Below are 12,346 nucleotides of genomic sequence, written 5' to 3'. Positions count from 1 at the left end.
AACATACCGCAAGGCAAATCAGCACCACGTGTCACGTCAGGGCTAAAAGGCGGAGACACACGTAGAAACACATTTTTATTCTGTAAAAAGTTTTATAAAATGATTATTGTACAAAAATAAAGTTTGTAGAGAGCTTTGGTTCTGGAACACGAGACGACAGAAACCGAATCCTCAACACTAAGGATCCCTTCACACGTTTCCCTTTGCAGGCCTCTTTTGCATCCTTTTTCAAATTTAGTTCTTCCTGTGGGCCCTAAAATACATACACAATAAATCACGTTTTGCCATAACATGAACATAATACTTTACATCAGCTCTAACAAATCCCGGCAGTAAGTGTGACAAACTCTTCACTAGACGACTAATGAACAAAAATAAACTGGTTACACGTGAGCTTTTGCTGTCGAAAGCCGAGGTTTTCAAACCCTTGGGGGGTCCACGAAATCATTTGTAATAAATTGTCATATCACTTTAAAAAAAAAAAAAAAAAAAAAGAATATGCCTGCAAATAAACAAACATAATAAACTAGTTACTCCTCCCGACCTGCGCTTTGGGCCAAATAAAAGCTGTGTTATGATCGTGATGTATTGTCACATACATCTGACGTCCTTGCATAAATAGTCCTTTTTTTTAGGAATAGAACAAAACAATAAAGTACATTTTTTTTCCAAGAGTATAGTCTTGAGTCTTTAGAGAATAAAGTCGCAATAGAAGATGTAATATTACAAGAATAAAGTTGTATTTTTGAAATTCACTTGTTAAAATGTGCGTTCAACTTTGACTTCAATATCGTAATGTTACAACAAAATACGGCTTTATTTCTTGAAAACACGACTTTATTCTCAGAAGATTGACTTTTTACCCCCAACAAAATGCATCTTTGTTTCTTGAAGAAATCTGTTTTCATAACGTGAGGGGAAAAAAAAATAATTCTGAAAAGATTATGAATTTGTTATTGTAACATTGCAACTTCTTTTCTCGAAAATTCCTACGGCATTTAAGGGTGCATATGAAAGTTACGTTTAATTGGCGTTAGGATTATGAGGGGGGTACTGAGAAAAATGTCTCGCCTGGACCCGAAAGGTTTGGGAAGACCTTGTCTAAAGCAGTGGGATGCATACGGGGGGGCTTCTGGGAAGTCTCCAAAGTTGTCATCTGGAAAAAACTTGTGGACCAAACAGGGAAGATGATCCAATTGATGAGGTATGCTGTGATAAAAGCGAGCTTTTTTTCCGTCCTTGTGTTTGGCCTAAATTCATCTCCATGTTGTGGATTTGTGTGTTTGTGTGTGTTGGGGGGGGGGGATTACATGCTTTAAAGCTGCCTTGCTTGTTGCCGGGTGGGCACAGATACCTTGGTCCCTAATCCTTGGAAACGTCAAGACCCTCCCCGAGGACTCTTTGTTCCACTTGAAGCACTCTCCTCTCCGCTCTGTCCTCATTCGGGATGTTGATATTCCCTCAATTGAACATGTTATCACATGTAGAGAACGCGCAGTGACCCCTCCCCATTCCGTCTGGTTTAAAGGTTTTTGCTTTTGTTGGAACATCACTTTGACGCTGACAGCCGTACAGTAGCGAGCGTCTCTCTTAAAACTGCCTTAGCCGGCGGGGGAAGTTTGCTTAAGACTCGTGTCACTTTCAAATCCTCTTGTTGGGGTGGAGAAGTGGGGGAGGGTGGGGTTAAGACCTGTTCCCCCCTTCGGGGACTAGAAAAAGCCTTTGGGTCGCGGATTGTCAGGCGGCTCCTTTGACTCCAAAAGCCTCCGAGACCTCCTCTAAGTTTTTTTTAATTATTATTTTTTTTACTCTCCCTTGTTAACATGCAACCGATGGACAGGACTGCGATTCCCAGATGTTTCTGCCTGGTCACGTGAAGTAAAGACAAACAAAAACCAACAAGCTAAAAAAAACACAAAAAAAAACAGTCTGTTTCTGACCATCGGCTTCTTTGGGTCCTGAGTCTTTAGCCCCTTTCACACAGAGTTTCTGCAAAATTGCCGCATCAGAGGCAGGGAAACATTGGATAATGGCCAGATACGATGGCAAATTAGTACCTTCAACTACTCTGGACCACTACAAGTTCCAGATATTTTTGCCTGATCAATTACACGGTCTCTCTATATCGCAGATTTTCACCTATTGAGGGTGGGTCTGGAACGTATCCCCCGAAATAAACGGGTTTTACTATATTAGTGTTTGCCTTTCGTCCCAATCCTGTCACGCCTCTGATACTACCACCAAGACGACAAATTTCCAATCGATTCTGACACCACAACCCCTCTATTCTCTATTGTGGGTAAAAGCCGGCTTTGGCAGTCAGTGTAAACCAGTTAGCAGCACTGTCAGCCCCAGATGTTTCTGTTTGACCACCTAAAAATAAGCTTGTTTTTTAGTCCTGAGTCTCTAAAGTTTTGCAAAATTTGGACATGAGAGGCTTACCCCACCCAGCAAAGCAGAATAGTCAGGCGTCAAACTTCACACCGCGGTTCCATGTTTCCGCTCTTTCCTTTCAACCAGCCACCATCCTGCCTCTGTTACGACTCTGATTCTCTACCCTCAGAAGCCGGCAAATTCGGGGGTCAATTTTGACGAGAAACAGCTTCACGTGGGTAAAAAGGCTTTGTAGTGAAAGGGGACTGACTGACTGACTTTGTCTACACTCATCCACATGTAACTTCTTTTTGGGGGAGTTTGGATGGAGGAAGCTTTCAGAATGAACGTGAACATGCTGACAGCGTCTAGGACAAACCAAACATCTCAATAAATAAGAAAGACAACAACTTGTCGTGAATGAAATAAATAACAATAAATTAATTCCATCTTAATAAATATACCTCTTACACACAAGCGTATACATACATATATATACTGTATATCTATATGGAAAGATATTTATACACAGTATGTCTATATATTCATATGATGGGGTGTCAAGTCTGCTAAATCCTGTTGTGTCTGAGAGTTTTCTCCAAAGAAAGAAAGAAAAGGATGTTCCTGGGACGTTTTCCACAAGAAAGAAACTTTTTTTGTACTTTTTTTTTGGTTTGTTTTTTTGTTTTTTTTGTTGTTGTTTTTTTTTAGAAAACGCAGTAAGAAAGAAAAGAGTAAATGTAACAGTATATTCGTTGTCAGCGCCATTGTTTTGAAGGTTTTTGAACGTGTCTCACACACAAGCGCACCGCTTGGCCGAGTGTTTCTTGAGCGTGTGATAGACCACGTTGTCGTCCAAGAAGGAGAGGTCGTCGTCGAAGGCGACCGGTCGGCAGCAGGTGCGCGAGGGCGTGTCCCTGTCCAGCTTGTTGGCGTGGCTGAGGTTGTTGAGGATCTTGTCATAGTTGGTCTCGGCCTCGGCGCACGGGCCGCTGCAGTAGCGGAAGATCAGCTCCTCCTTGGTCTGGTAGCCCAAACCCAAGTCGGTCACGTTGAGGTGGACCTCCTTCAGGAGGCAGCCTCGACCGGGACGAGCTGACGTCCTCCCTCGGTCCCGTTCGCCCCGTCCCGCTTTTCCGCCACCTCTGCTCCGGCGCCGCTTCCTTTCGCCGTCGCGCGCCCTCGTGCCGCCTCGTGTGTTTGCCGCCCCTCTCTGCCGTTGCTCCCTCGAGACCCGCGACTCCGAGGACCTCCGCAGTCTGCCGATGGTCGCCTCGATGAAGTTCATGACGTCGTCAAGCTGCTCCGAATAAGGACCCGTGACATCATCTGCAAGACAAAAGACTTAAAAGTTAAATACAACCGAACTGTATTTAAGCAGTTATTAGTTCACAAACCACTGCATGGAGCCCTGGTAGAATAGTTTTTCATTACTGTAATTATGAGTTTAGTACTGCGTCGGTGTAGATTAAGGCTGCCGCACTCCGAGCGATGCGGCCGAATCCGACTGAACTGTCGCGCAGTTTGGGGCGTTTGGCAACTGTTTATGAGTGGCCAATCAGTCTGCCACTGGTTTGGTCGCGATTCAAATTGTCAAATTGATTGATTACAGCCAATTGAAATGCATGTAAGCTTTCACTCGCGCAAAAAAAAAAACATTTCCGAGTTTTAAGCGAGTGAGCCACAGAACAGCTGCCGCACTGCCCCAAGCCATTATAAATATCAAATACTGTGTTTTACAGCCATACTTGCGGTCTGATTAGGTTCGAGCGCAGTGTGCTGCGGGCCTTAGTGATAAACACACATTCAGGCAGTGTCGTAAACCGAGGAACCCCTGTACGTGGTTGGATTGAAATCGCGTGTCAAGTATAAAAAAAGCATAAATATGTTTGCGCCTGGTCACGTGACAGAGAGGGTCGTTTTCAGGGGATGTTTATGCTGCACCGTTGTCAACAAAAACCGCATCATTTTGCTCGCTTCGATACACAACAATGACGTTCTTTCGCCAATATATGCCCAAAAACGGAATTCAAAATGCACATGAGAAAAGCGAGGACCCTTTGGATTAGTCCAACTGCGACATGCCAAACAGCACACGGAAGAAATCTGATGCACAAATGTGTTGACTGAAAATATTCACGCTCAGCCTGCCTCAGTCCATAAACCTGTTGGGACGCTTAAAGCGTGTCGATCAGAAAAACAGAGCATGTGAAAGACGTTTGTTAGTACTACACATGCGTCTGTAGAAATGGTGACGAGGAGATGTGTGAAGGTCTAAAGCGACAATGGATAAATATGGAATTGAGTTCATTTAGTTGCTTTCTTTGAAACAGGTTATGACTATTTAGGTTGAAATGTTCAAAAAACAGGAATTCCAGTGGGATTTAGGGGTGCACACGGTAGCTACGTTTAATTGCCGTTTATTACGAGGTGGCCCTTTGGAAAAATGTCTCTCGTCCCTGGACACAAAAGGTTTGAGAACCTCTGGCCTGAAGGTTTTTCCATGTTTTGAAGACTGTTCACCTGTACTCCAGCTGCTTCTTATCTCCTAACAAAAAACACGTGCAACTGAGCTAGCCTATTAGCTCGTGCCGTAACTCCACCGAGGGACAGCTGCCCTTGTTTTGTTTGGTGCCCTCTTCAAAGGTCCCGGCACCAGGAACTGCTGTGTTTTTATGTTAATTATTTAGAGGGAAGATGACGATCATGTGCCGCAAACATCTGCTGACAGGGAGCAGGTCCAAAAGGCTTTTTGGAGCCTCCCGCAGCACACGTTGCTTGCATCCCACGCCAATAACATCCGAACCTCCCGCTCGATCGACTGTGGTGTCATTGTTGTTCTCAAATGAAACACTTAGTCCAGCTCTTGTTACGTTCCTGCTGTGTCAAGTCAGTTTATAGCGCCAATTCGCAACAGAAGTCACATTACACATTGAGCAGGTCCAGAACCACACTCCTCATACAACCCCAATTCCAATGAAGTTGGGACATTGTGTTAAATATAAATAAAAACAGAACACAATGATTTGCAAATCATTTTCAACCTATATTTAATTGAATACACTACAAAGACAAGATTTTGAATGTTCAAACTGATCAACTTTATTGTTTTTAGCAAATAATCATTAACTTCGAATTTTATGGTTGCAACACGTTCCAAAAAAGCTGGGACAGGTGGCAAAAAAGACTGAGAATGTTGAGGAATGCTCATCAAACACCTTTTTGGAACATCCCACAGGTGAACAGGCTCATTGGGAACAGGTGGGTGCCATGATTGGGTATAAAAGGAGGTTCCCTGAATTGCTCAGTCATTCACAAACAAAGATGGGGCGAGGTTCACCTCTTTGTGAACATGTGCGTGAGAAAATAGTCAAACAGTTTAAGGACAATGTTCCTCAACGTGCAATTGCAAGGAATTTAAGGATTTCATTACCTACGGTCCGTAATATCATCAAAAGGTTCCGCGAATCTGGAGGAATCACTGCATGTAAGCGGCGTGGCCGAAAACCAACATTGAATGCCCGTGACCTTCGATGCCTCAGGCGGCACTGCATCAAAAACCGACAACAATGTGTAAAGGATATCACCACGTGGGCTCAGGAATACTTCAGAAAACCAATGTCAGTAAATACAGTTTGGCGCTACATCCGTAAGTGCCACTTGAAACTCTACTATGCAAAGCAAAAGCCATTTATCAACAACACCCAGAAGCACCGCCGGCTTCTCTGGGCCCGAGCTCATCTAAGATGGACTGATGAAAAGTGGAAAAGTGTTCTGTGGTCCGACGAGTCCACATTTCAAATTATTTTTGAAAATGGTTGGCATCGTGTCTTCCGGACCAAAGAGGAAAAGAACCATCCGGACTGTTATGGACGCAAAGTTCAAAAGCCAGCATCTGTGATGGTATGGGGCTGTGTTAGTGCCAATGGCATGGGTAACTTACACATCTGTGAAGGCACCATTAATGCTGAAAGGTACATACAGGTTTTGGGGAAATTTATGCTGCCATCCAAGCAACGTCTTTTACATGGACGCCCCTGCTTATTTCAGCACGACAATGCCAAACTACATTCTGCACGTGTTACAACAGCGTGGCTTCGTAGTAAAAGAGTGTGGGTACTAGACTGGCCTGCCTGCAATCCAGACCTGTCTCCCATTGAAAATGTGTGGCGCATTATAAAGCGTAAAATATGACAACGGAGACCCCGGACTGTTGAACAGCTGAAGCGGTACATCGAGCAACAATGGGAAAGAATTCCACCGACAAAGCTTCAACAATTAGTGTCCTCAGTTCCCAAACGTTTATTGAATGTTGTTAAAAGAAAAGGTGATGTAAGACAGTGGTAAACATGACCCTGTCCCAGCTTTTTTGGAACGTGTTGCAGCTATAAAATTCTAAATTAATGATTATTTGCTAAGAACAATAAAGTTGATCAGTTTGAACATTAAATATCTTGTCTTTGTAGTGTATTCAATTAAATATAGGTTGAACATGATTTGCAAATCATTGTATTCTGTTTTTATTTATGTTTAACACAACGTCCCAACGTCTTTGGAATTGGGGTTGCACACGAAGGCAACAAAAACTCCCTCTCGAGAAGAAAACTCAAACAGCGATGGAGAGACAGAGTAGAGGGACAGAGAGAGAGATAAAACACGCTAGAATGGTCGAGCGATCGCGGGAGGGTTGAGAGAACAATGGGCACTACAACAGCCGTATCAACAACAGCAATTATCCCACGATGACAGGTATTGGTGTCGGGCTGTGAGGTCTGGCAGGTGGCCTTGCGGTTAGGAGGTGTCACCGGACTCTCCTCACTTGCGACATATACTGCGCCACCTGATTCCTCCCCGCCCCCCGTACTCTACAGCTGATTGGATAAAAGTGAAAAATAGTTTTTCCTCTTTTTTTTTTTTTTTTTTTTTTTTTTTTTTAATATACTGTAATTCTGACTTCACTACCGCATTGGTGTATGTTAGTCACAGACCTAATCTGCCCTAAACCGAGGAACGCCCTGTTACATTTGGCTTAGTCCGACTCTTTCCACCATAGTTTCAAAGACCAGTACCTCGTTATTATTTGTCCACTGGCCACCATCTTTTCCCACTTAGAGGAGACATGTTAAGGAATTTTATTTTATTTTTTTCACATTTTTGAAAGTTTTTCCCAGGTGTCTTGATCACGTCTGTCACGTGTTTTTCATCAAAGTTAAATATCGCTGGCTAATAGCCAGTGGCTAGTATCAGCAGCCTTCACAAGTACCCAATACTTTGAAATAAGGCCAATATCGGACCGATACCTGGTATCGGTACTCGCCCATCCCGGGTAAATTGAGTTACGAGCTTGGTCACGCAATGAATTAAAGTCAAAAGTATCACTGTACTTCCAAAACTCATATCCAGCATTTATCCCCACATTTCTGATCGAGATCCGTTGTTCTGCCTAAACGGCCCTGACGGGTGTGAAAACTGTGAAGTGGGTCACTCGTGGTGTAAATGCCGCCTTAAGACTGACAGGCAGTGTGCACCTGCCGCCAGCCAGCACACCGCAACTGGTTGCGCAAGTTGTGCTGCAACTAATCAGCGGCACACAAACGCTATCAGAGCCACGACGCTTCCATTTCGACATTGTTTTTTTTTTTCTTCCACTCCTAGAAAGAAACACCACTGCATCCCTTCAGCATTATTTGATTCCAGTGTCCAATTTGACTACAATGGTCCTGAAATTATTTATTACAAATAGTTTTTGTTAATCGTCCTTGTAATGTGTTTTCATCCTTTTTTCTGTTTTTTATTTTTTACCGTTTTGTTTTAAGATAGGAAGGATTTCTTTTACCGCAAAAAAAACTACATTATATACTCAAAATCCCGCAGTGTGGCGAATGATGCGTGATGTGAATCTGAAAAAAAAAACAAAAAAACATTTGCAACGCACTGAATCTGCAATAGATGAACCGCAATACAGCGAGGGAACACTGCGCAGTGACCTCCATTCATCGCGGGAGTTATGTTCAGCTTCAAACACATTTAAGCCTTTTAAAACTGAATGAATTGAAATGCCATTCATCCAATCCAGCCTCCAAATAAACACCAAATTTTTCATGTTAAGTTTTTAAATATTAAAGAAACTATCAATCACTGCATTGTATTTAAAAAAAAAAAAAAAAAAAAAAACATACCAAAAGACTTTATATCGAAATTCAATTGTTCATGAAGTGTAAATGATTGTACGCACTGTAGTATCCGTGTGTTGTATGCATGCTTTTAAGGGGTCAGCTGAAATGGCTTCAGCGACTGTGCCTCTCCTCTCCTACTTTTTGCACCATTTTTATTTATTGTGCTGTGAGATTTTTCTAATGTAAAATACATGCCTTGGCTGAGTGACAGTTGTGAAAGACTGGTTTACACTACGGGAGCAGCGTTAATAGTGTCGTTTTACGCAGACAGAAGATGAGGTGGCAGGTTAAAACTCTGCTCCAAATGTTCCATTCCCTATCCACTTCTATTCCTACTCCTGGGTGAAGATGATCCAGTGTCACGCTGCTCCAAACAAACTCAAATTCCTGCCCACTGCGGCTGCTCAACGCGCACGTAAACAAAACGCTTCAAACTTTCCACTCCTGGCCGACGCGCGTTTCGAGCGACGAAAAACGCGCCGTTGATTTCTGACTTCAGGTCACGGAGGCGGCGGCAAATGTAAACAGCGGAAAAGAGGCCGAGTGTTTGGCAAGCGTCCTCCGCGCTCATGGTTTGGTTCATGAGGACGCGCCTGTTTTGACACGAGGGTGATGTAACGCGTAATAAAGCACAAATGACATACCTGCTGCACGATAAGCGTCCCGTCTGACGGCCTTATCCGTGGGCCGCTTTCCACCGGACTGATAATGGTGGGAAATCCCAACCACTCCACCTAAGAGCTCACCGGGCAACCTTTGCAGCCTGTACCTGTTGTCTACTCAAATCCGATCCTTTGGAAATGACTGGATCGCAGGATATCGCAGCTCTCTGGTCACACTCCGCTACATTGTGTTTTTTTAAAACCCTCCTCTTATGTTTTTTTTTTTTACCAGTATAGTGACTTGCTGTAATGCCCTCGCATGGGGGAAAGGAGAACCACAATTGCCAATGCACACAGGCTGCAAAATTTTCTATACTTTTTATGCCTGCTAATTTATTTATTTATATATTTTTTTGTGGCTAAATACATTTGCAATGAGTTGAAAAAGTGTGGTTAATTATTTTTTTAGTGAGCGTTTATAAATAAGATGAGTAATAAGAGTCTTGAGGGGGGGGGGGGTTCATACAGTTTTAAAATACATATAAAGAAAAAAATATACATATATGTGGTCTCCACTTTGCAGGTTTGACCTATTGCGGACCAGAATCTAATCCCCTGCGATAAACGAGAGATCACTGTATACCTTATAATGTTATCATTTCCCGTTGCGGACGAACATGAAGACAACACCGCCCCCAAATCATGTTCAATTGCGAATTTAAAACACTAAAAAAAAAAATGCGAGGCAGAAATGAATCTGCACACAAACTTACCTTCGTGGGAAACCGCTTCCTCCTGCACCGAAGCATTATAGCGATGCATTTTTATTTAAGAAAAAAAAAATCTAAATCAAAACAGGCTTACTCCAATGTGTCTATTTCCACTTGTTACTGTCGAAAAAACAAACAAAACAAAAAATTCCAGCCTCAATCTTGAGGCAACATAACGCCCTACGGCTCCCGCAGAGCGAGGCAAGAGGCGGTGGGTGTTCTACAACGCATCTCAGAGTTCAAGTGTCCAAGGGAGCTAAGCTATGTTTAACACTTTAAATTGGTTAATAATGTAAAAAAAAATAAACAAAATAAATATATATATATATATATATATTCGTTAAGCGGGATTACGCAACTGACCCCCGCGCCGAGGCTGTCTGTCTGTTTGTTAGGCCGCAGGCTACGTTGCGGTTCGCGGAGAGTTGCGTAAGACGCGCGGGCCAATCGCAAGAGCGGTGCAGATGTCAGTCGAAAGCTTACATTGATCCTCCACGGAGATCTCCTGCAGGTCGCTCTCGACGCTCGGCACGGACGAGTCGGCCTCCCGCTCCTCTGCGGACCGGCGTGCAGAATCAGGGGAGCTGGCGGGGGAAAAGGTCCTCTTGGCTGGCTGAGTGCTTTGGTAGAGAGGCCGGGTAGCGACAGAGCTCAGGAGCAACAAACACATGGCCGCGACATCCCATAACTTCATCTTAGACTCAGTTCCTACCAGGAGAGCTGGAGTGGAGGAGAGCGATACCAAAACCTGTGTCATCCTGTCAAGAGTCAACAACCTACAGAGTCCCAGACAAGATATGAATCCACTAAATTGTGGCCTCAAAATAAGAAAACGTAAATAGTGGACACGTTATACCCAATCCGTGACAAAAAATGTAGAATTTAGTGGCCTTAAATAAATATGTTGTGTGCACGTTACGCTTATATTGTGACCACGATGTAACCTTTTAAATTCGGTGTGTAAAAGCCAAATCCCGCACGTCAGCACGATTTTGGCGCCATATTTGATGATGCTCAGACGACATATTTACATTTATTGTGATATCAAGCATTGGCTTTGCCAATACCTGTGACTACATGTAGATGATAACCTGAGGATGTTGCTTAATATTGTGCAAAATCATATTTCATTCAACATGTTCCCAATGTATTGCTTTGCATTAAAACAAAGGGAGAAAACTTGATTTATATGACAGTAATTATGATTTCGGCTGAGTCTCTCCAGGTAGGTTTGAGTGTGTTCTGACCTTAAACATGGCCCATGCAGACCTGCAACTCGCTGCGGTTAGAATCCCAATGGTCCGCAAGTGCACCCCAAAAAAGACAAAAACAAAAAAGAATTCCCCACTTGGAAGTGCGATAGTTTATGTCCACTGGTAGAAAAACAGGCGAAATGTCACACAGATCCAGAACGTGTGCGCACTTTGGACCCCGGCGCAGATCAATTCAACACGAGCCGCGCCACGCACGGGAATCCGAAAGGCACCATCGCCCACTGCGCGGGTGGAAAAGACGCACAAATCGGGAAGTTTCCCCTCCTCCTCCTCCCCCCCCCCCCCCCCACCACCACCACCACCACCACCACCCCGGGGACCGGAACGTCTTTGCACGACGCGCCGTTACATCCCGCGAACAGAGAAGAGCGGCGAGGGTCGAGCGGCCTCCATGTCCTCCGGCTAAAAACTGCATCCCACGCGTGGGTTTCTCGTCCTCATCGCGCAGCCGAGCAGCGCCGAGCCGCGCTCCGCGGGCGCTCCGGAGGGATTTATAGCCCGGCGCGCGCTCGGTGTCCGCCCCTCTTTTATGGAGGAGCCCTGGGAGAGCGAACAGCGAATACGAGCGCGCGTGCGTGCGTGGCGCTCCAAATTCACGCTGCACACCCACTCTGGGCATTGGGGGGGGGGGGACATAACCCCCCAAAACACACTTTGTAAAGTCGTTCCGTAACCTCGTTCGGAACTCATCTCAAATCCGCTTTCCCCATTGAAATGAGTGGAAATGCTATTAATCCGTTCCAGCACCTAAAAAAAAACAAAAAAAACTTTCATCATGCGTCTTAAGAAAAATAGCACGCTACAGTATTGTGCTGTATATAACCGTACGGTCATAACAATCGAATAGAATTATGGACATTGCACCCACCGTGGTCACAAGGTGCCATCGTTCGACCGACGTATTGTGCTTTGACTTGCGAGCAACGATTCGAGATACAAGCGCTGCGTGGTGTCAGTGGCCTCAACACAATTTACGTCACAACAAGCAGCTGTTTGACCCAAAAAAAAGTTTTTGGTTGCCACTTACAGTTGAAATTGAATGTCAAACTTCAAATGATACAAAGCCAGTGACACGTGATGGCGCCGCTCCTGGCCCCCACCCCCACAGGAGCCCCCCGTTTGGTGTTTTCAGATTTCTGTGGGATTATGTC

At 44.3% G+C, this 12,346-nt stretch overlaps 2 protein-coding genes across 3 annotated transcripts in view; one reads left to right on the top strand and one right to left on the bottom strand.

Moving 5' to 3' along the window:
* Window positions 1-12,346, top strand: part of LOC133413884 (WD repeat-containing protein 70) — a 72,101-nt gene that overhangs the window by 40,734 nt on the left and 19,021 nt on the right. The gene's annotated exons all lie outside the window — the stretch shown is intronic.
* On the bottom strand, window positions 63-11,437 carry gdnfa (glial cell derived neurotrophic factor a). 2 transcript variants are annotated; one of them, XM_061699372.1, is made up of 3 exons: window positions 11,169-11,437; window positions 10,405-10,641; window positions 63-3,702 (listed from the first exon to the last, which is right to left on the bottom strand). In XM_061699372.1, the coding sequence occupies exons 2-3, from the start codon at window positions 10,613-10,615 to the stop codon at window positions 3,167-3,169; spliced, it is 747 nt and encodes a 248-aa protein (XP_061555356.1). In that variant the 5' UTR covers window positions 10,616-10,641; window positions 11,169-11,437; the 3' UTR covers window positions 63-3,166. The 2 variants fall into 2 exon arrangements, with proteins under 2 accessions (XP_061555356.1, XP_061555355.1); XM_061699371.1 differs by lacking the exon at window positions 11,169-11,437 and having other exon boundaries at window positions 10,405-10,728.

The sequence above is a fragment of the Phycodurus eques genome, chromosome 15, assembly GCF_024500275.1.
Source record: "Phycodurus eques isolate BA_2022a chromosome 15, UOR_Pequ_1.1, whole genome shotgun sequence".
NCBI lineage: Eukaryota > Metazoa > Chordata > Actinopteri > Syngnathiformes > Syngnathidae > Phycodurus > Phycodurus eques.
This window is presented reverse-complemented; position numbering and strand designations above follow the sequence as displayed.